Source organism: Sinohyriopsis cumingii, chromosome 1 (genome assembly GCF_028554795.1).
Source record: "Sinohyriopsis cumingii isolate HCF-2022 chromosome 1, ASM2855479v2, whole genome shotgun sequence".
NCBI classification, from domain to species: domain Eukaryota; kingdom Metazoa; phylum Mollusca; class Bivalvia; order Unionida; family Unionidae; genus Sinohyriopsis; species Sinohyriopsis cumingii.
In genome coordinates, this window is record NC_142961.1 from 90868178 (window position 1) to 90889617 (window position 21440).

At 39.5% G+C, this 21440-nt stretch overlaps 1 protein-coding gene across 2 annotated transcripts in view; it reads right to left on the reverse strand.

Annotated features, from left to right (window-relative positions):
- The window catches only part of LOC149807330 (uncharacterized), a 51798-nt gene that overhangs the window by 17354 nt on the left and 13004 nt on the right, over window positions 1-21440 (reverse strand). The window contains exons 2-5 of one of the 2 annotated variants that reach the window (XM_089965398.1): window positions 8917-9163; window positions 7248-7594; window positions 6241-6282; window positions 4544-4714 (exon numbers count right to left, since the gene is read on the reverse strand). In XM_089965398.1, the coding sequence (XP_089821524.1) occupies window positions 4544-4714; window positions 6241-6282; window positions 7248-7594; window positions 8917-9163 (807 nt within the window). The remainder of the gene's footprint in view (window positions 1-4543; window positions 4715-6240; window positions 6283-7247; window positions 7595-8916; window positions 9164-21440) is intronic. The other variant, XM_089965406.1, reaches the window with a different exon arrangement.

The following is a 21440-nucleotide window of genomic DNA, read 5'->3' on the forward strand; positions in this document are numbered from 1 at the left end:
CCAAGATAAATGTACTCCCTACGGCCTTGATTGGTCCTAGGATCCATTCCCAGAGATACGTTATACATGGTTAGGTAGTATCTTATCTACAGCCATCCATGGATTTCTATTGGCAGATGTTTTATTCCGGACGCTATGCTTTCAGATTATGTTATGTAATGATTATGATTCTGTTTGGTACAAGGAATAAAGTTTTTGCTATAATTGTACACTACCTTGTCGCGTGATGAATATTATTAATACATAGATTGACACGATAACTCACTGCGTGATGAATATTGATTCATAGATTGACACGAAATCTAATTGCGTGTTGAATGTTTATACATAGATTGGTCGGGGCCCCGAGTGGCCGAGTGGTCTAAAGCGCTCTCCGTTACGGATCACTGCCATCTCACCTCTGTCTGCGCTGGTTCGAGTCTCGGATTCAGCCAATGTGGGTATGTGAGAAAGCTTGCCAGTAGCTTCTCGTGGGTCGGTGGTTCTTTCCGGGGTTTTCCCGGGTTCTTCCTCCACCCTTACTACTGGCCGCCATGTATAGCCTATCGTGTGCTGAAAAATGGCGTTAAACCCAACAACAACATACATAGATTGACATGATATCTCATTGCGTGTTGAGTATTGATACATAGATTGACACGATAGCTCGTTGCGTGTTGAATCTTAATACATAGATTGACACGATACCTTACTGTATGATGAATGTTGATACATAGATTGACATGATACCTCATTGCGTGTTGAGTATTGATACATAGATTGACACGATAGCTCGTTGCGTGTTGAATCTTAATACATAGATTGACACGATACCTTACTGTATGATGAATGTTGATACATAGATTGACATGATACCTCATTGCGTGATTAATATTGACACACAGATTGATACGATACCTCGTTGGATAATGAATATTGATACATAGATCGACACGATAACTCATTGCGTGATGAATTTTGATACTTAAATCCGTACAATACTGTGTGTGTGTGTGTGTGTGTGTGTGTGTGTGTATATATATATATATATATATATATATATATATATATATATATATATATATATATATATATATATATATATATATATATATATATATATATATGCTCATTTTTTTCCCCGTTAACTTTACATTGACAGAATCGTTCAATATTCCCCGATACTGAACGCGCGCGACAATACACATATAGCATTCACGTGAATAAAGGAACTACTTTGTTTTGTAAATAAACAATGGACTCAGACGCCAGCACTTTTGATTTGTAAACAAATCATGTACACTCGCGTAAGAGGCTCTTTACGTTGTGGTTGTTTATTTGTTTCTGAATGAACTAAAACATGTTTCGTGGACTGCAAAAAACTCCAGCTGTCTTGACATTTTGCGTTGATACAATGTTACGGATTTAGGCTAGCTACCTTGTATAAATGACGGATTAGGTCCTTACAAATAACAAGGCATATACTGTTTTCTTTAGCTGGTTATAAGAATGGCAAAATAAAATATACTTACAGTTTTACATCCTGAATTTCCTCAAAATGTTTTTTCTTAATTCTGCAAATCCGAATTACATGAGTCATTTCATAGGTTTTCAATCTGGATTACACATTTCGAAAGTGCGCTATAATTTCGATGATAAGTGCAATTGCATCCTCCTTACTGCACTCAAAATGAAATACACATTAAATTCCATAGCGTCTTTTTGAAAATTGAAAGACTTCATATTTTCCCCACGTTATGATTTCAAACATTCAGTGACAGAAACAAAAACACATTTGCAGACGTAAACACGCTTCTCCCGCGCCACTTCAATCCGATGTATTTCATGTATAATTTGCACAGATGAATTCAGTCCAAAATCACAAACTTTCGTCGAATCGAAACAAACCACCAAAATATATTCACTCCAGATCAAATGGAAAAGTCGTTGCAATGCCCAGTCATTCACAATATGACTGCAAATTTCAAATTTAACTAGACACGCAATTTTCTTTCAAAAGTTATGTCGACCGCGCGACTAAGTTCAAATTTATCTGGGCGGAGCTATGTGCGCATTAATAATGACGTCATTTTGTAATGTCAAATCTGCGCTTGTGTATTTAGTTTGGAATACGGCATTCATTCATTTACGTTGTTTCTTGTAGTGTATTTTGTTTACATAATTAAACCTTAGGTTGAATAAAAAAAATGAGCATATAATAAAAAAGTTACTGCATTTGTATGGGAAAATATGAACTCGTTTTGTCGGAAGGATATACTGCACTCACAAGTTCGTGCAGTATTCATTCCGAAAAACTCGTTCCTATTTTCCCATACAAATGCAGTAACCTATAAATCTTACACTACTTAAAAACAATTAAGTAATATAATAACACGTTCTTACCCACTAATTATCATTATACCCACACCGTACTTCCGCAGAGCATAGTCTTGATAAAAATCACCACCACGTATCATGTTTTAAAATGTGTTTGTATATGGGCCGCATTAGAAGGTCATTGAGTTAATATTATCCGGGAATGAAGGCACACAGCTTGTCGAAAAAAGATTTTCTGGGAATGAAGGCATACAGCTTGTCGAAACAAGATTTTCTGGGAATGAAGGCACTGAGTGAAAAGTTTGTACTTCTTCGCAAGCTTTCATTTACAATAGCAGTTGAGAATGAGTGTAATAGTTATAGCTATCTTGTGTTGCTTTGTTTACAAATATCATGTATGACATCCGCACACAAAAAGACACTTCTTACTCAAAGTTGATTCATAAATAGGCTAAAAACGACGAATAATATGATAGAATAAAGTCAATGGGGAGAAATTAATTTACATTGTATCGCGTCCTACCCAGCTGCGCACCTATGGCCAACGTGAGTAGATAATTGCATTGTAGGTGTTGGGTATATGAAGTTGGTCCAACGTCAGAACATTCTTCAATTGCTGACATTGGAAAAACAGTAGTTCTGCCGACGTTGTTGAGCGGTTGTAACTTCCAACGTTAAAGAAACAAAAGTAGGGACAGCGTTGTTCTGTGGTTGTACTACCGACGTGATATATATGCGTTGTTCTGTGATTGTACTACCGACGTGATATATATGCGTTGTTCTGTGATTGTGCTACCTACGTGATATATATGCGTTTTTCTGTAGTTGTAATACCGACGTGATATATATGCGTTGGCCCATAGTTGGGCCTAGGTTTTCCCAAGTTTAATATTTTCTACATATGCAATATATCAGGCCTCTTGAACTATATATGTAGAACCCGCACGTTAATCAGATTACTTATTTGAACTGTTCTGTATGTGATCTCTTTTCTCTCTCTCTCTCTCTCTCTCTCTCTCTCTCTCTTTTAACGTTTTTGTTGAAATTGCACTTTACACTTATTGGAATATTTTTAATATCGTTATAATATTGTCACTTATAAGTAGAGGTTTTCTTGTTCATTAATTTATGAATTTTATACTTGTATATATTTGAGAATCTTATTCAGCATTAAAATTGCAAAAATGTTCGTGGAAACTAGACGGTATTGTTTTATTCAAACATGGTATGGATGGGATGTGTAAATTTGGCCGTTTATATAATAGTTTTGTAATTAGATTTAACTAAGATTATGGTTAGTTCTACTTAGTTTGAGTTTATTCTGAAGTTTGAATCAGCCAGAAGAGAATATATTTTAGGACGCTACACATATAGATTCATGTAAAATATCACTTGACAGCAGACATAACTGCGCTGTTATGTATATCTATATAATTTGCTTAACATTTGTCCATGATCGTAAATTGTACTTGAAGGTAATAGTCCTTTGTAAACAACGTGTTTACATAGCTACCTTTTGTCCATGATTGTAATTAGTACATAAAATGGTGACACAGCTTTGGAATTCAGAACATTTCAGAACAAGACTTGATTACAATTTCATTGGAATTTTCCATTGGTATGACTCACACATAAGTCAAGTGAAAATGTGTATAAATGGGGACTTGATAAACAAATAATTTACAAGTGTGTTCATATATAATTCGTGACCATTTATTTAAATTATTCATTTGAGTTACTAAGTGCTGATTCACTTTGGAATAACTCATTGTTTTGGAATTATTGAGGTTTCATTCAAAGACATTATAGATTGCATTACTGTAGTACATCAAGACATTCAAGACTGTTTGAATTCATTTGGAACATTCTATACTTTTGGACTTGTGATTTAATTCGCAATACTATGAGTGTCTCTGAAATTTTCACTTTGTAAATTAGAGAAATACAGTGTCTGTTGATTTTGTTTCAATTGTTGGTTTTACTTCCTTTTGTAACATATATTAAAGTAATAACAATGCTCATTAGCCCACCTTTGGGAGAAGGGTGGCCCAAAGAATACCATTTTATCTCCAACGTTAGTCTACCTTGAGTAAATGGCATTGACCTAAAATCATTTTGCTTATGGACCCTTTTCTATTCGATTTGGATTATTTCTTAAATTAATGTTCTTATTTTATCCTCACAAGTGACAACAATTTTCTTGAAAGTATTGTTTTCTCCATGTTACCTTATTTCTTTCCACACCATATGCTGATGAAACATTTACAACAAAAATAAAACCATGACACATCTTGACGTTTTCGAGGACTGAACCAAAGCTCGATTCGTCCTCGGTGATTCCAGGACAGTCAATCAGTACTACTGGGAAGATTGTTGAATTGCTGTACTCTTCTGCAACCTAAATGGAACATAAATTATATGATTAGACGTTTGCATCGGACTCATCGCTTCACTGTTACGGCTTAAATGCTCACTCTAATCTAAATTTTTTACACAACTTTCCCTTTTTTGATATATGTATTTAAAAAATTTCAAAGTTCTTTATTGTTACCTTTAGAGTTCGATTTACATTTTTGGAATGAAATTTTAACCCGACTGAAATGGCTAGAGGGTTAAAAAAGAGAAGAAAGGATAGCACATTTATCCACGAACTGTGGTTGGTTGTAGAGGTGGACCGGTACGTGTCTATCGATATCACAGAATGTGCGAAAGCTTGTCACTTATATTGTTTTATCTCATGGTTAACGGATTCATGCATGGGCGCCAGCAGCATAGGTCAGGGGGGTCACGTGACCACCTGGAAATCATACTGCATATATATATATATATATATATATATATATATATATATATATATATATATATATTCCGAGAAGTTTAATCATGCAGATGAAGCTGAAAATATGTCACAAGATTCTGTTAAAAATTAGTCAATATTGGCTTTAATTTCAGACTGCTTACTATACTAATACTACCGTCCCGGACCGGCCGTGACTGACTGACCCGTCCCCATGCAAAAAAAACCTGCGGGCGCCCATGGACATGGGCTAATCAACCATTTTTGCCCCTGTTTTCAATAATGTGTCAAGCTTCACCTGTCAATCGCCTTGTCAAGTAGTTACCATGGTCGACCAGCGAATCAGGTTCCCATTACTGTTTGTTTTATAATGACCCAGTGTGAGAACTGCTCCTTGCCTGCATTGTGCAGACTAAGCCCGTAAAGAATGACTTTCCATAAAGTAGCCGCATTTGTACTATCAGTCATGATAAGTGAAAGATGAGTAAGGGCACTTAAGAGCAGATTAAAGCTCACACTAAGCACTCAAGCAGAGACATTAATAGCACGTATCGCTCATATTTAATTGTCGCTGTGTCCTTAGAAGTGACATGCATTCCTCACTGCTGATGCGTTTTTATAGCGTGCACGTAATACAATCGTAAGTACTACTTCCAAATAAAATTTACCTCTTTGACATGTATTTCGTTATATTAACGTTGTAATGAATTAAACATTGTTCTCATTTTTAGAATGTATCTTTCTGTTTTGAAGATGCAGAAGTCAGTTTCAACTTGTCTTCATATCAACGTCAGCGCTTAACTGACGATTTGAATACTTGTGTTAGACTTAACGGACGATTTGAATACTTGTGGTAAACTTAACTGACAATTTGAATAAGTGTGTTAGACTTAACTGATGATGATTTTGAATACTTGTGTTAGACTTTAGGAAACTGCAATAATTACATAGGACAATTTTACTTAATGGTACTATAAGGACAAACATACATACATACATATGTACGTATATATATATATATATATATATATATATATATATATATATATATATATATATATATATATATATATACATACATATACACACACATATATGAGTTTTTCTCAACTCTGATATTCACATACTTCGTCATCGCAATGTTGTTTTCTGGCTGCTTCCTCAAGGTGCTGAATAATAATAATAATAATAATAATAATAATAATAATAATAATAATAATAATAATAATAATAATAATAATGTTCGTGACCAGTAATGGAAGAAAAGGTTAATGTTGCAGTTTTAATGAGTATTATTAATATTTTATTTTGCTTTTGATAGATTTTAAGTATTGCATGTATTTCATGGTTTGAAAATAAATAAAATTTAGTAAATCTTTCTTAATTTGATGAACATTTTTGTATGAGACATTTTATGTTTCTGTTCCATGATTTTTCTCATTATCCATTAAGATGAAACAGACAAGTGAATCAACTGTTGCGACTTGCAATAGTGAACTCTTTAAAATCATATCAGAATTATAGTTTTTCATGATACAGATGCTAGTTTTGGATCATGAAGTATTAATGAAATGTTTTTTTTTTAAAAAAAGAAAAGAAAAGACTAATCCAAACCTGATACGTTTGCATAGGGGAAAAGTACAATATACTTTTTATTGTTTTTTTGGGGGTTCTGAATGATGAATAAAATGATCCAACTAAAAATCGTTGAAATCTCTTACTGGCTGGAATGTATCTTAAACAGATGCGTGTAATCATGATGAATCCCCATTGTAGAAATTTTTATTGGATGGAATTTATCTTTATCAAACAAGCGAATCCTTATCAAGCCCGCCTATATAACATATTGGAAACTATTACTGGCTCGAGTGTATCTATAAAATAAGCGAATCATTAATGAGCCCTTCTGTGATATAACATCATGGAAACTCGAACTGGCTCGAATTTAATTTTTATCGAATAAGCGGATTATTATCATCCCCCAGTGAAACAATTGTGTTGTCGTACTTTTGTATTAACGTTGGTTCTTTTAGAGTACTTTTCTGAATGAGAGAATACATTGACCTCTAATTTTCTCCGTGCATAATATTATTATTATTTTTGCTATCAGGGTTTTGTACAAAGGAAACCTCACCTTGATGAATTCTAGAGGCCAGTAAAGCTCCACCTTTTCGACGTGTCTTTGCATACCATTATAGTCTCTACTTGCCGTACGAATGACCTCCCTGAGATGATTCCAAGAGATGTCGCCTGCATGTTCGGACAGTTCAAAAATCTCACTAGAGAGATTTTCAGGAGACTCTCCGTTTATACCAATATGTTGGTTTAAGGACGGGGTGCTCTTGAAAACGAGTTTTGCCCAGCGATTGGCTCCGTAACGTAGCTCACATACTGTCTTGGTTTCCGGACCGTAACCGATAGGAAGGTATTTCCCGCCCATCAAGACGTTTATGAAGGTCGTTTTCCCAGCGGCACTTTCACCTTTTGGAACATTAAAAACGTTTTTTGGGGAAAAAAAGCGTTTCCATTTTTTTATACAATGATGTTTATAAAATTTTATATACAATAAGCGAATGGAGGATAATTTGTTAGATAGAACGAAAGGAAATAACTGATAAAATATCCTTTGGCGTTTTAGTTAGCCAAAGTTCCGATAAGTTAACTCTATCTACACCTTGGCGGATTGTTCAAATATTTATGTGCTTCGGGTCTGTGCATTTCAAGCCACCGCATCCAATCAAAGATTATGTTGTTCAAATTTGAACACTGTTCTACTTGATCGAGAGAAGGGCAGCGCACAACAGGAATGGACTTAAAATTAGGCAATTTTCTACTGTCGGTCCATTTTTGTACAAATTAATTCTTCCCCTCAAATACACCTGTAATGGCTTCTCCCTGGTACGTAGTCATACTTTCAGTGTTAAACTTATAAAATAGCCTTTTGAAAACAATTGTCTCTACCATTTTCGGCCGACGTACAAAACACCGTGGTTACATGCTATTGGTTAATTGGCATTACATACTAAGGGAATTAACTATGAAATCCAATTTATGTTGCTAGGTCAAAGCACTGAAATATCTGATCGATCCGCCATGATTTAGCATGGGTTAACGTATCAGAACCTTGGCTAGCGAAGACGATCCTTTGGTAATTACTATTCCTGTTTATTTTATTTTATTGATTTTAGACAGATCCTTGCTTCAAAAGAACACTTCTGACTTTATCGAATTTAGATTAACGGCACATTAAAACAAGACTGTTACTTTCGATATGAATGGCCTCTCACGCCTGTTCCCAAATTAGCTGGAAGCGCTGCTACATAAAAATAATAATGACAAGTTTAACGTCACTAGCAAGTATGGGTGTCTGTATAAAAAATTATGTTTTATTTATGTTATTTTCCGGAAAAGTATACAACGGCTTTACAATGAGACTTTATCAAAGTGTCGTATCGCCTGACATGCCTGATAAAAACGATTTTAATTTCGAGCTTATCTACAAACGATGCTTTTCACATGAAGCACTGACCACCTGAACTCATCGGAGGTCATTCTTCTTCTTCTTCTTCTTCTTCTTATCATTATTATTATTATTATTATTATTATTATTATTTGCATTCATAAGGATTATGTGAAGAACTAAACGAAGAACTAACGATGAACACTCCAACTGCATACATTTGGATTGTCCGTGTCCGTTTAATGAGTACATGTATTGCATAATAATCTTGACACGGCATATGAGTACAAAGAATATTTGTCTATCTGGCGTTTGTACAAAAACAAGAGATTTATGTGTGAACCTGCAAGTAGTATGCGTAATTCTCTCGTCTTCAGCTGTTCATGTCGGTTGGTGAGCATATTGAGCACTGAATCAAAGTGATCCGGGGAAATCTGATGCTGGAGCAGAGCCAGATTTAATCCTCCTATGACTTTATCCCTGACTAACAGATCTACTGCCTCCTGGAAGCATTCTTCACAAGCGGAAATGGCAGGTTCCAGATCATCCCAATTACGGTGTGGCTCATCATTGGCATTGGCCAGATTCTGCTGAAGTAATATATATATATATATATATATATATATATATATATATATATATATATATATATATATATATATATATATATATATATATATATATATATATATATATATATATATATATATATATATATATATATATATATTTATATATATATGCATGCATGTGTGTGTGTGTGTGTGTGTGTGTGTGTGTGTGTGTGTGTGTGTAATAATGACCTAGCAAGGAAGATTTGTATACAGTGCAATCAGGCAATAATGTGAAACCGTGGAATATATACCGGAGCAATACATACTAATATTTTAAGTTAAAGAAAAATACGGGTCTCATTTTTATAGGGAATAAAATTGGTATCGATTACTCATACACTGATACTGATGTTTACCATTCTATATACACTAATCAAATGTACTATAACTTCATTAATGAAAAGAAGGATGCCACTCTCCATTAGTGACTGGATTTACCACGAAACCTGTCTTCAAAGCACATTCTGAAGACCATACAACTGCTCTGGTTATAGACAGAAACCCTTCATCTCAGGGTTAAAATTAGCATTACTATAACAGAAGTGACAAATAAATGAAGTACGTTATGATCAGGAGCCCTTTATATGAAGGTTTATATTTAAACAGGATTTATTGAATTGAGGTGGTGATAATGGGCAGTAAATGTGTCCTTTATATCAAGGTGTTGCAACGGACTCGTGCTCCAAGGGTTGCGGATACGATACCCGAGTAGTGAATGGGCCACCCTAGCGTCAAGGGGAATTAGCATTACAGAACCCCTTGGGCCACTCTAACGTCAAGGGAAATTTAACATGGGGAAAACTCATGGGCCACTCTAGCGTCAAGGGAAATTGAACATGGGGAAAACTCATGGGCCACTCTAGCGTCAAGGGGAATTTAACATGGAAGAAAAAAATATCCATTCTAGGGACAAGGGAAATTTAACATGGAGAAAAATCGTGGGACTATATAGGGACAATGGGGTCGGGACCCTATTTTAATAGGGTCCCGACCTGATGGGTCTATGGAAAGGGAACAGGCAAAAAATTGAAACAGGGAGGGGGTCTCTATTTTTTTTAAATTAAAAAAAATATTAAAAAAAGGGGTAGGCAATTGAAAGTCTATCTCTTTTCAAGAGATTGGAGTGGCCCTGAAAAGGGCCTTTGGGTTTCTTCTTCTTCTTCTTCTTCTTCTTCTTCTAACTCCTTAACTTCTTTACCCATCCCCTTATTTTTTCCATCATTCCTTTCTTCTTCTTCTTTTCTGTTTCCGGTATCCAGTCCGGGTGACCCATGGCTCGGAACTTCTGTTGGATTTTCATCCAGTTAGCGTTCAGTTTCTCTAGTTCTTCCTTTTTCTTTCTATTTTCTTCTTCTTTTCTATCTTTTGCCCACCTGTCCTTTATTTTCTCCACTTCTTCATCTATCACCTTTCTCATCTTTTCTTCTCCTTTTTTCAATTGTTCAACACTCCTTTTGACAAAGGGCCACTCTGACCTTTTTTCTATCTCTTCCAAGAACCTTCTTACCTCTTTTACCTTCTCCATGGCCTCTTTTATTGTCCCCACTCTGACATAAGGGGGATTTATCAGCCCTCTCAGTCTCTTTACTTCTTCTTCAATTAATCCACCTATCATCTCCCTGGCTAATTTTAGTTTGTTGACGTAGTGCAGACTTGTTCTTAACCTCCAATCTCTTTCAATCCTTTCAACTCCATATTCACCATCCACCATCCAAAAATAAACATGCCTTAAATCATTAAACAGTTGGGACACTTCCATCTTCCTTTTTTATTCCTTAGAATGGTGCGAACGACGAACTTTGTGGGTTCTTATAGTTAATGTGCGGACGTGAAGGAAAACATCCCCCTAAAACAAAATTGATATTACCTAGATTATCACTTAAAACGCGCGAACGTGAAGGAAAACATCCCCCTACTTTTCTCATTTCATATAATATACTATCCACATAACTGAAGCAGCAATTAACAAACCCCAAATCTACTATCCACACACGCAAAGCATTATAATTAAACCCAATAATCTACTAACCACACAAACTTACTTGAGTGCTTACAAACACACACACAGTCACACACACACACACACACACACACACATAAAAAAGAGTCAGTGTTTGTATTCACACTACTCTACATACACACATTGGCAAATCGATTATTATATCTTTACTAGAGATTGGGGTAGCCCTGAAAAGGGCTGTTTGTTTTTTTGAACTCCATGACACCTGGTTAATGATGGCACCTTCCAGGCCTGGCACCACACACACATCTTCTTCCCCAGTCTCCTTTCACTCTTTTTCGGGGTAGAGCAGAGGCGGGATAAGTGGCTTCAGAACCCCAATCTTCTGTCTCTGGGATTCTAAAATTTCTTCTCTCCTTTTCTTCCTCTTCTTTGTTTCTTCTCTCTTCCTCTTCTTTGTTTCTTCTCTCCTCCTCTTCTTTGTTTCTTCTCTCCTCCTCTTTCATCCTTCCCTCTTCTACGATGGCCTCTGCAGCCAGCTCATTCACTATACGCCTGGCATATTCCAGGTGTACATGAAGTTCAAGCAGTTTAGCTAGTCTGGTGTTCATTCTGGTAGTGTTGATCAATCAACAAGGGTAGCTAGACTGCCGAACGATTTTTAATTTATACTGAAAGCGCGGACGTGATGGAAAACATCCCCCTAAAACAAAATTGATCTTACCTAGATCATAACCAAACAACGCGCGGACCGAAAAGAAACACTCACTCACTTTTTATACTACCCATCACTATTCTAAAAAATTTTATGAAACAAATAATATACTATCCACATACGCAAAGCAATCCAATCAAATCCCAAATCTACTCTCCACTCACGTCAAACAGCAAAAAAAAAACAAAAAAAAAAACATGATCATAATCTACTATCCACAGAAACGTACGTGAGTGCTTACAATCATATACACAAACACATACACTCACACCACAAAAGAGTCAGTGTTTATATTTACACTACTCTACCTACACACATTGGCAAATGGATTGTTATTTCTTTTCTAGAGTATTGGGTGGCCCTGAAAAGGGCTGTTTTTTTTTTGTTTGCTATGGCAATCATTTAGTTTCTAAGAATGCGATGTCCTCTGACGATAGACTTTCTGACGATAGGTCTGCTTCTTCGGAAAGAGAAGAAGAACTCTTTGGCGTCGATACGACAATCGACAAAGCCTCTGTCAGGTTCAGGTTGCTGCTGCTGTTGCTGCTGTTGCTGCTCTCTCTGCTGTTTCTGAAGTCTGTACTTCTCTGTCCATTCTTCTTTCTCCCTGTTCACTTCTTCTCTGAAGAGCTCTTCTATCAGGTCTTCAGTGACTTTTAGCATTCTCACATTCTCTATCTCTTCTGGCTTAGGTATCAGACTGTGTCTGACCCTGTGTTAATTCACGTAGGCTTCGTTTAGCTTAGCTAGTTTGGAGCACATCTTCGTAGGAGGATGAGTCGACAATGGATGGTTAGACTGAAGGCTACCCCGGCTTTAAAGTCAAACAAGCCGAAACGTTCAAGTGCCATGAGAGGGATAGTAAGAAGTCAAAGAGCATGAATCAAAATTCTTATAGCCAAACAAAAGACAAAGGCATTTTTTTCAAAACACAGCATTTTTTATTCAAAATCACTTAACACTAACAAGCAACTCTAACATTTTTAACAATAATCCAACAATATAACACCAAACATTTTGTTTCAAATGACAAACATTTTTTTCAATTAACACTCTACTTTAAACAGGGTTGACAACGTTGTGAATGAAATTGTGATTTCCACTGATGGAAGTCATTAGGCCATTGATGGACACTACGTTTCCTAGCTTGAGACAAAAGATAAGCATAATGGTCACAAAACCATCGATTTACTTTCACATCATTTCTAGAAGAAGAACGAGGATCAAAATGAGTCACTAAATGTTCTAAGGAATAGCCCAGGCTGCGATGATGCAGAAAATACACACAATATTGTCCACACACCAAGGAATCTGTGCCTTGTAATTTCACATTATTGAATCGAGTGGTCTGAGCATTTCTTCTCATAAAGTCAATGATATCGTCTTCCAAAGGGGGCAATCCGTACGAATCGAAATATTCCACACATCCTTCTTGAGGAAAGTAGACGGCTACCCAGTGGGTTCCTGGGAGATGACTGTCGTCCGTGTTGATCACATAAACTAGATGGTCTTGAGGTTTGCGATGAGGGAGTTCATCTTTAGCACAGACGACAGGATTCCAAGAAGCCGTGTACGAACTGTGGTTCAAAAGGTAATAAAGTTCCCAGGTATCCATGTTTTGTGTGGGATTTTTTTTCTTCTTCACAGGTAATAATAAGTCATCAATTCGATCCTGACTTTTTGCTTGAAAATGTCTGACAAATAACCGTTTCTTCGCTTCATCTCCCCACTCTGATTCAGGAGAGCTTCGATACGATGGGTCTCTTGAGTGGTTAATGGTGGACAAGAATGTTCACGCAAGTCTTTATACTACTGATGCAACACGACTTCGTCCGAGATGAGACTCCAAGCTTCGTCCAGATACTCGTTCAATTTTTCTTCTTGACTTAACATCAGACATTTGTCGTGTTGAATTTGACTGGGATGATCGTTTTGACATCCATAGCAATCTTTCTTGATCAATTCCGTCATTTTTTCGACCAAGTGTTTGGCAAAACAGGAGACTAAATGGGCTTCTTGTTCTGGCCATCATGACTTCATCATGATAACTTCTTCGTCTTTGTCTTGAGATTCTTCTTCCCCGGTCTCCTCACATTCCATCTTCAAAGTTTCTCCGCTAGGTAAAGAGGGATAACAGTCTTCCATGGCTTCTAATAGTCTAGAATGACTTCTCTCAAACTGTTGATTTCTATGGTATTGTCAAATTCTGCATACAGGAGGACGTTCACTGTGTGATCTGGAGGTGGATTTGCAAACTGAAGTTCCACACGAATCTGACCCGATTTTATAGGGTGGAAATGTCCCTCGTCGCTGCCTTGGTCTGGAGTGAAATCAAAACCCCACAAAGCATAGCCTCCTGCATAATCGTCGTACGAAATACCGTGACTGGTGTTGGTTCCTAACTGTCCCGTGGCTTCGTACAGGGACAAGTACGATCTCAAATAATTCTTCGCGACACCAAAGTTAGGCTCAAAGGGTCGGGTACACAAGGTCTTGCCGTCGCGACTGACTTCGATCTTGGACACATTGTAATGTTGAAACTCAAAAGGATTTTGATCGTGGGTTCCGTTGAAGGCTGAATTCCTGACGATACCAACAATCAAACGCTTGGGTAACTGTCCTTGGAACAGATGATCTTCGATCATGGATCGCTGTCCAGCGGGAATGGTGAACGTTTTCACTTCTACGCGTCGTATCGGATACTTGGCGGTCGTTCTGCTCAACGTCTGACTGACGTCGTTTCCCACTTTAGATAACACTTCCACACGACGCACGTAAAGTCGGGCTTCTTGAATGATAGTTTTGTATTCATTGGCATGGGCCATCAAATGGAAAGCGGCACTGCTACGATTCAGTCTCAGACGGATATCCACCCCGTTCAGCAAATACTTTTCTTGTAACCACATGTCCAAATGCAAACGATCCATCAGTTCTAAACTTCGCCCTTGCAGAATTTTCTTACGACGGTCGTTAAACCCTACATTGTGAGGATTGTCATCTTCTGTCAGGACTGTGTCGCTAAACGTGTCTACACCTGCCGTGTCAGGTTTCCATACCACGCATGCATCCAGATGAGTATTCTTGGCTTCTTTTCCGTACGTCAAGAGATTTTCCAGGTAGGCACGATATGGGTAAGTATCCATGCTGCTGCTGACCAGTTTGTTATTCAAGTACAAGTCCACTTCGCTGAGCAAGGAATGCATGAAATTGTTGACAGGAGCTACTCCAGCATCGCCTCCTGGATTGGTGTTGTCCGTTTTGATCACTTTCACTTTCAAATACAGGTAACTGCTATTCAGATCGATGTAATCTTCGGGTTGTCCTTTGATTTCAAACTCGATGGGAGCGGAATCCGTCAAAGAGGAGACGGGATAAAATTCCACCCACTGGGATTCTTGCATGGTCATCATAGTGGGGGGCATGGCAAACAGATCCAGTTCCGACTTGGAACAGGCGCAAGACTCTCGGTGCATCATATTTTTCTCTTTCTCAATGATCGAAAACGTCTAAGTCTCGAACGGTTCTTCTTTTCTTGGCCTTTCTCGCTTGAAGTCTGGTGAAAGGGTGTTTTCTTCGTCGTCTCTTTCTGCCTTGTCCTTGCTGAATGCTTGACTCGGTGGCGTGCAGGGCATTTATAGGTGTGTCTCGTCGGCCCAAAAGGTCTTTGCCCGTTTGCAGCAAGACATTTTTGCCTGCCCTCATGAAGGCTTCTTTAGGATTTTGTTTGTCGATGATGACATTTTGGAGAAATTCTTTGCCTTGTGTCAGTGCCGCATCTTTCAAGGCGTGCAATCCACGTGTCACCATCGGTTTCAACACCGGGGCCACCAAACGAAAGGCCGATTTTAACATATCTCCTAAACCGTGTCCTCGCTGTCGAGCAACCCCTCGGTACACTGGATACATGACTTACGAATCGTGAGAGAACCGTTTTCGAAAATGGAGTTTCACCGTGACTTTTCCTTTGGTGAATTGAATATTTTGTCCCAGATCTCCTTTTATAGCAATGTTGACCGTGTCCAAATACGACTTGCTGACAGGCAAATAGTGAGGATGTACAAATTCGCGGTGAACGTGGTAAGTGTTTCCACCTTCCTCGTCAGTGACCGTGGCAGAATCCACTTTGAAAGGAATGACACGCAGTAACGGCACAGAGGTGTGTCCCACCACGTTATACTCCACCACATCGGAGTACACAAACATCAAATTCAGTCCTTGGTTCAGTTCTACCGGGGCACGAAATAACTTGCTAAAAGACTCGTTGTCGTAAATGATTGGTAATTCGTTTTTCTTGAGCATGGCCTTTCTCATGTCCATGTCTCCCCCCAACATGTCAAACAATTCAGGACAAAATAAAATGGACACGATTTTACTAACGTCAAATTTCATCAAGAAGCGACGAGCTTCTTTGTGGTATTCCATGGTGACACTTTTTTTGACACTTTCCAAAGCTTTCAGAAACACGACATTAAACCTGGAGGCTATGGTGCTCACCAAATGTTGACCACTAAAATAATAGCCTGGGGGAACGAACAAGTGATAGGTGGTGTACTTTTGATTTTTTGTGCCAGGGGTTTTCTTGTCATATTTGCTATAGGTATCCAAGTACTGTTGCAATTGTTCGTCATGAACTTCCACATCAAAAAAATTTTGATTGGGAAGGACATTGAGGACTTGAGTCGGGTGAATGATTTCTACTAAAGCCACTTCCCAATGGGCTTCGTGATCTAATGGGATGGTCTGAGGTAATTTGGCCGTGTAACAGCACAACGTGTTCTTGGGAAACACCTCCATGGAACTGTCACTGGGTAAGGTTAAGTAAAATTGGTTTTGGTGACTCATAATTCCAGAGTTCTGCGGCTGTCCGAGGGGTTACTGGACGTCAGAGGCGTGTCTTCGTCCAAAATGGGGTTATCGTTGTTGTTATTGGAGTGGTGACTGACACTGGCACTGGACACAAGGTTCCCGTGGTTCCCGTTGGAAGAGAATTTCAGGGAGGGATTGGGAAGCAGGTAACCGATGCAGCTGCTCAATAAAATGGTCCACAATTGTTTGTCTCCTTGTTGCAAACTTAAATTGGCGATGGCTGCCCCGATGACACAATACACAACGAAGATTTGGCAGAAAAAGACGATTTGTGTTTTAGGCACACGTTCTCCACACCACACCCACAAAGGTTGTTTTTGTAAATCTTGCAGAGAAGAACTAGGTGAAGGAGTGGTCGACGTAGCTGTGTCTGTGTGAAAGGGCATGATGGTCACTTCTTTTTATAGTCGATGACTTGCGAAGCGTCGATCCAAGAATCAAAACTGGGTGGATATCCTTTCCAACGTACTTTGACTTCTTTGACACGTCGTTTGCCCACTTTACGGGTTCTGCATTCGAGAATGCTTTCGATGTCGTACACGTCGTCTTCTTTTTTGGTGACACGTTGTAACTCGGGTAAGTAAAAAGTTCCTTTGAGCACTTCTCCGTTCATGTCTTCCAATTTATAGACGGCAGGATGACGGCCATGCACTCGTCCAGTGACACGAAACAATTCGGTCGTCCAGTTAGGTAAGTAACCTTTGTCGAAAGTGCGTTTGGTTTTGCCAATGCGTACCGAATCTCCTACGGTCAACACTCCACTTTTCTTGAGGGCAGCCCTCGTCGGGGACGTACCAAACAGGCGCTCAAACATCAGCACTTCGTTCTCGGGAGTCACTTCTTGCGGGGCACGTCCGATGCTTCGATGGTAAGATTGGTTGTACGCTTGCACCAGGTGCGGTAAGATGTCGATGTACTTCAGAGTGTGGTGATGCGTAAAATATTTCCACATACGTTCTTTCAAAGTGCGTTGAAAACGTTCCACGATGCTGGCTTTGGTTTCGGGATTCTCGGTGGTAAAAAAATGAATGTCACGTTTCTTTAATTCTTTTTGGAAAGCTTGGTTCAGAAATTCGGTGCCTTTGTCCGTTTGCCATCGAAGAGGGTGACGACCGCTTTGTTTCAACACTCGTTGCAGGGCTCGCACTAACTCGCTGCTCGATTTGGAAGTCAAGGGTACGACCCAGGCAAATTTGGAAAAGACGTCGATGACACAAAACAAATATTTGTAGCCACGATTGTAGCTGGCCAAATGAGAGACATCGGCTAAATCGGCTTGCCATTGATGATCGATGCCTTCCACTTGGGTGCGACTTCTGGAAAAATTGCGTCGAATGGGTTTGTGTAAAGTGTAGGTAGCTTGTTCTTGTAACCATCGTTGCACTTGAGGTAAACGGAGACTTTTCAGTCGCATTTTGGCAGCACGATATAATTTTTGAACTCCTGCGTAACCTGCAGGATGCGAGGGATCATAGTAAATGCTGGCTAACACTTTTTCCATTTTGTGTTTGTGTGTTAATAAGGCACCCACTCTTGGAAGATGCTACTCTTTTTCTCTTGGGGTACTTTCTTGGATTGCAATGCTTTGCGTGTGCGACCAGCAATAGGTGTCGCAGAGGAGGATGTCGGAACAGGGGATATCGGTTCTTGTTTCACTTCTGTCTTCACTTCTGTCTTCACTTTCTTTTTCTCTTGTGATGAAGAAGGGGTGGTCATCATCTTTTTAATCCATCCAATTCTGGAGGTAGTTGGTGTTGCTAACTTGCGTACTTTTTCTGGTGGAGTTTGAAACCCTTCTTCTTCTTCTTTTTCTGTCTTGGTCACTGGTAGTGGTGGTGGTGGTACTGGTGATTGTGCTGGACTTTTCATCAAGGTCTTAAAATCTTTCAGAGTGGGTAGAGCTGTTTCGTCTAAAGCTTTCTGGTGAAAGAGTTGCAGTCGTTGCAAGAGTTGACCGTACTTTTGCGATTTTTCTGTTTCGGACAAATCTTGGCGATCCATCAAGGACTGCAATTCGTGTTGTAACTGGGACATTTCGCTCAAATGGGGATTGGGAGGTAAATGCGAAGTGTGTTGTTCTTGCCAACGATGGTATTCCATCCATCGTTTGTAAGGCACTAAAGCTAGTTTTCGTCCTTCCATGGGGTTGTCAAGGGTCGATTCTGAGATCTTGGGACTCCAGAGGGCCTTTTTATCTTGCTCCCATCAGTCCTCCCAACATGGTTCCCAAGACTCCTTTCAGCAATGGGCCTAACAAGAGGGGTAAAATGCCTCCACGTTGGACCAACATCTTCTTTTGACGAAGGGGAATTTTCTTTTGAACCATTTGGCGAAGAACGTGACGATGTTTGCCTAAGCATTGTTTCTGGTGTTTGGACAAAGGGATCGTACCTTTCAAGACGTTCAAACAACATTCGCACACGGTATCGATGACCTCTTTGGAGGCTGTTTGAATGAGTTTTTTTCGTAGGGGCGGAGAAGCTTTGGACAGGACAAATAACATGTCCCCATGTTTGACTAAACGTGGAGTTAGTCCTTTCCTTTTCTTTCCTTGGCGTTGTTTAGAAGAGGGATGTTTTCTGGAGGGTGACATCTTCAGGAGCACCAAAAACACTGATACCCCGACTTGGTCACAGACCTTTTTTATACTGGAACGTGTCGCCACTGGTTGTCTTTACGGCGTATCAACTTCAGGACAGGCATGACACGTCGTGCAGGGGAACGCAACGGACTAAATCGAGCCAGTTCTTGCTTGGACAAATCCAGCAAACTTTGTAACATGCCCGATCTCTCTTGGACTTTGATTTTGGGAGAAGGTACTTTGTGAGCAGCAGCCACTGCCACTAAATTTAAGGGTCCTGCCACTGGGCAAGTTCATGGGGTCATCAACGGAGAAGTTCTTGGTGTGATCAACGTCTCCAAGTACTCTTCAGTTCTTGGTGTCATCAACGGAGAAGTGGATGAAATTGAGTCTGCCGGAGACGCGGTCACCGCCGTGGCAGGTCGTGGTTTGCGAGTGTAAGGTTGCGTCCTGGCCGAAGTGCCTCTCTTGCGACTAGTTTTCTTCTGTGTACTTTTCTTTTTCTGGGGACTTTTTCTCTGTTTCTTTTTCTGGGGGCTTCTTTTCTTTTTCCGGGGTGGTGTCTGGTAAGAGGAGGGTCCCGCCACTGGAGAAGTTCTCCTTTGGGACCTGGTCTTTTTCTTCTTCTTGGAGCTTCGTTTGACTTTTTTCTTGGGGAGAACTTTGGGGGCATTAGGATCCCATCTTAAGAGAGAGCGAATGATGACCCCTCCTAGAGTACCGCTCCCTCCAGGTTTCAAAATGATTTGTTTTTTGGTTTGAGTGTCGATGCGGGGATCGGCCAGTTGGGTCAAAGCGACTTTGTTTCGATCAAAAAAGCGTTTGGTTTGATGAGGAATCTGAATGATCCGTTGCAGTAACTGACGTGCTGTCACCGTGAACCATCGTAAGACTTCTTTGAGACTAGCTTCTAAGACGCGAGCTCGTGTTTGTGGATTTTTTTCTCGACTGATGCCATACAAGGCACGAATCAATTTGACGGGAAGATGCGACTGAAGGGACGTCATGTTCAAAATGTGTGTGAGACAGACGAAAAGGGTCTGAGGTTTTTATAGACTTTTTTGTGGAGTGAAATTAAGTCGAGGACGGAGACGTGTACAGGACAGGCCCTCGGTCTTGGCACCAGTGGTGAAACAAGTGGGTACGAAATCGCAAATCATCGGGGGTCGTAGGTTTCAAATCGACGAGTAAATAGGCGTGTGGAGTTTGAGTGGCATCGTCGTACGCCTGAGTTAGCCAAGGCGTTCCTAACTGTTTGGATAAGACTTGCACTTGCGATTTATCTCGAGGGCTTTTAAACAAGACCACGTAATGCGCATTGAGACTGATGGTGCGATGGGCTTTACTTTGTTGAAACAAATTTTGAGTGATGTAAACGACACTGCCATTACGGTGATGCCCTTTGCGCGTGAACCACAGTTTAATTTCTTCTTCGTCTTCTCCTAACATGTCGAAAATGACCAAATGGGTTTGACGGGAGTCAGAGACGATGCCGTCGTCTTCTTTAGGAATGCCTTCCACAAACACGATGGAATCGCCTTGACTTTCTCGCAAGAGGCTGTACGCCGATTGCCACTCTTTGTAACACCACACGATGCGTTGAGGTGGATGATCGATCAAATGATGTTTATGTTCGATCAAACGTTTGACGAATTCGGTTTTGCTTGAACCGCTGGGTCCAGCAATGAGTATGTTAAAGGGATGGCGAAGATACAAAGCCTCCCAACTGGCACGATCTAAGTGTTCGTCGATGACTTTGACAGTAGAAGAAGAGGGAGCAGAGACAGCAGAGGTAGCCATAGTGTCAGGAATGTCACTTGTGACACAAAAACAAACAAGACGAGAGTTTATATACCTTTTTCAGGACACGTTTATTGAATGTTTCAAATATGAACAACACGAAAGACAAAAATACAAACAAAACCAAATAGTTATGTACAGGAATAAAAAACACATAAAAACAATCAAAGTGGAATATAAACAAGTCTCTGTACAACATGTTTTGGGTAACCAAGATGTCCTAGGGACAGTGTGTAATGTTCTTACAGTCTCTACATGAGGTATTGTCACAGAAGTGTCCTCCCGGAATGACCTTTCAGGAATGTCCATGACAGTCCTGTCCTGAAGCGAG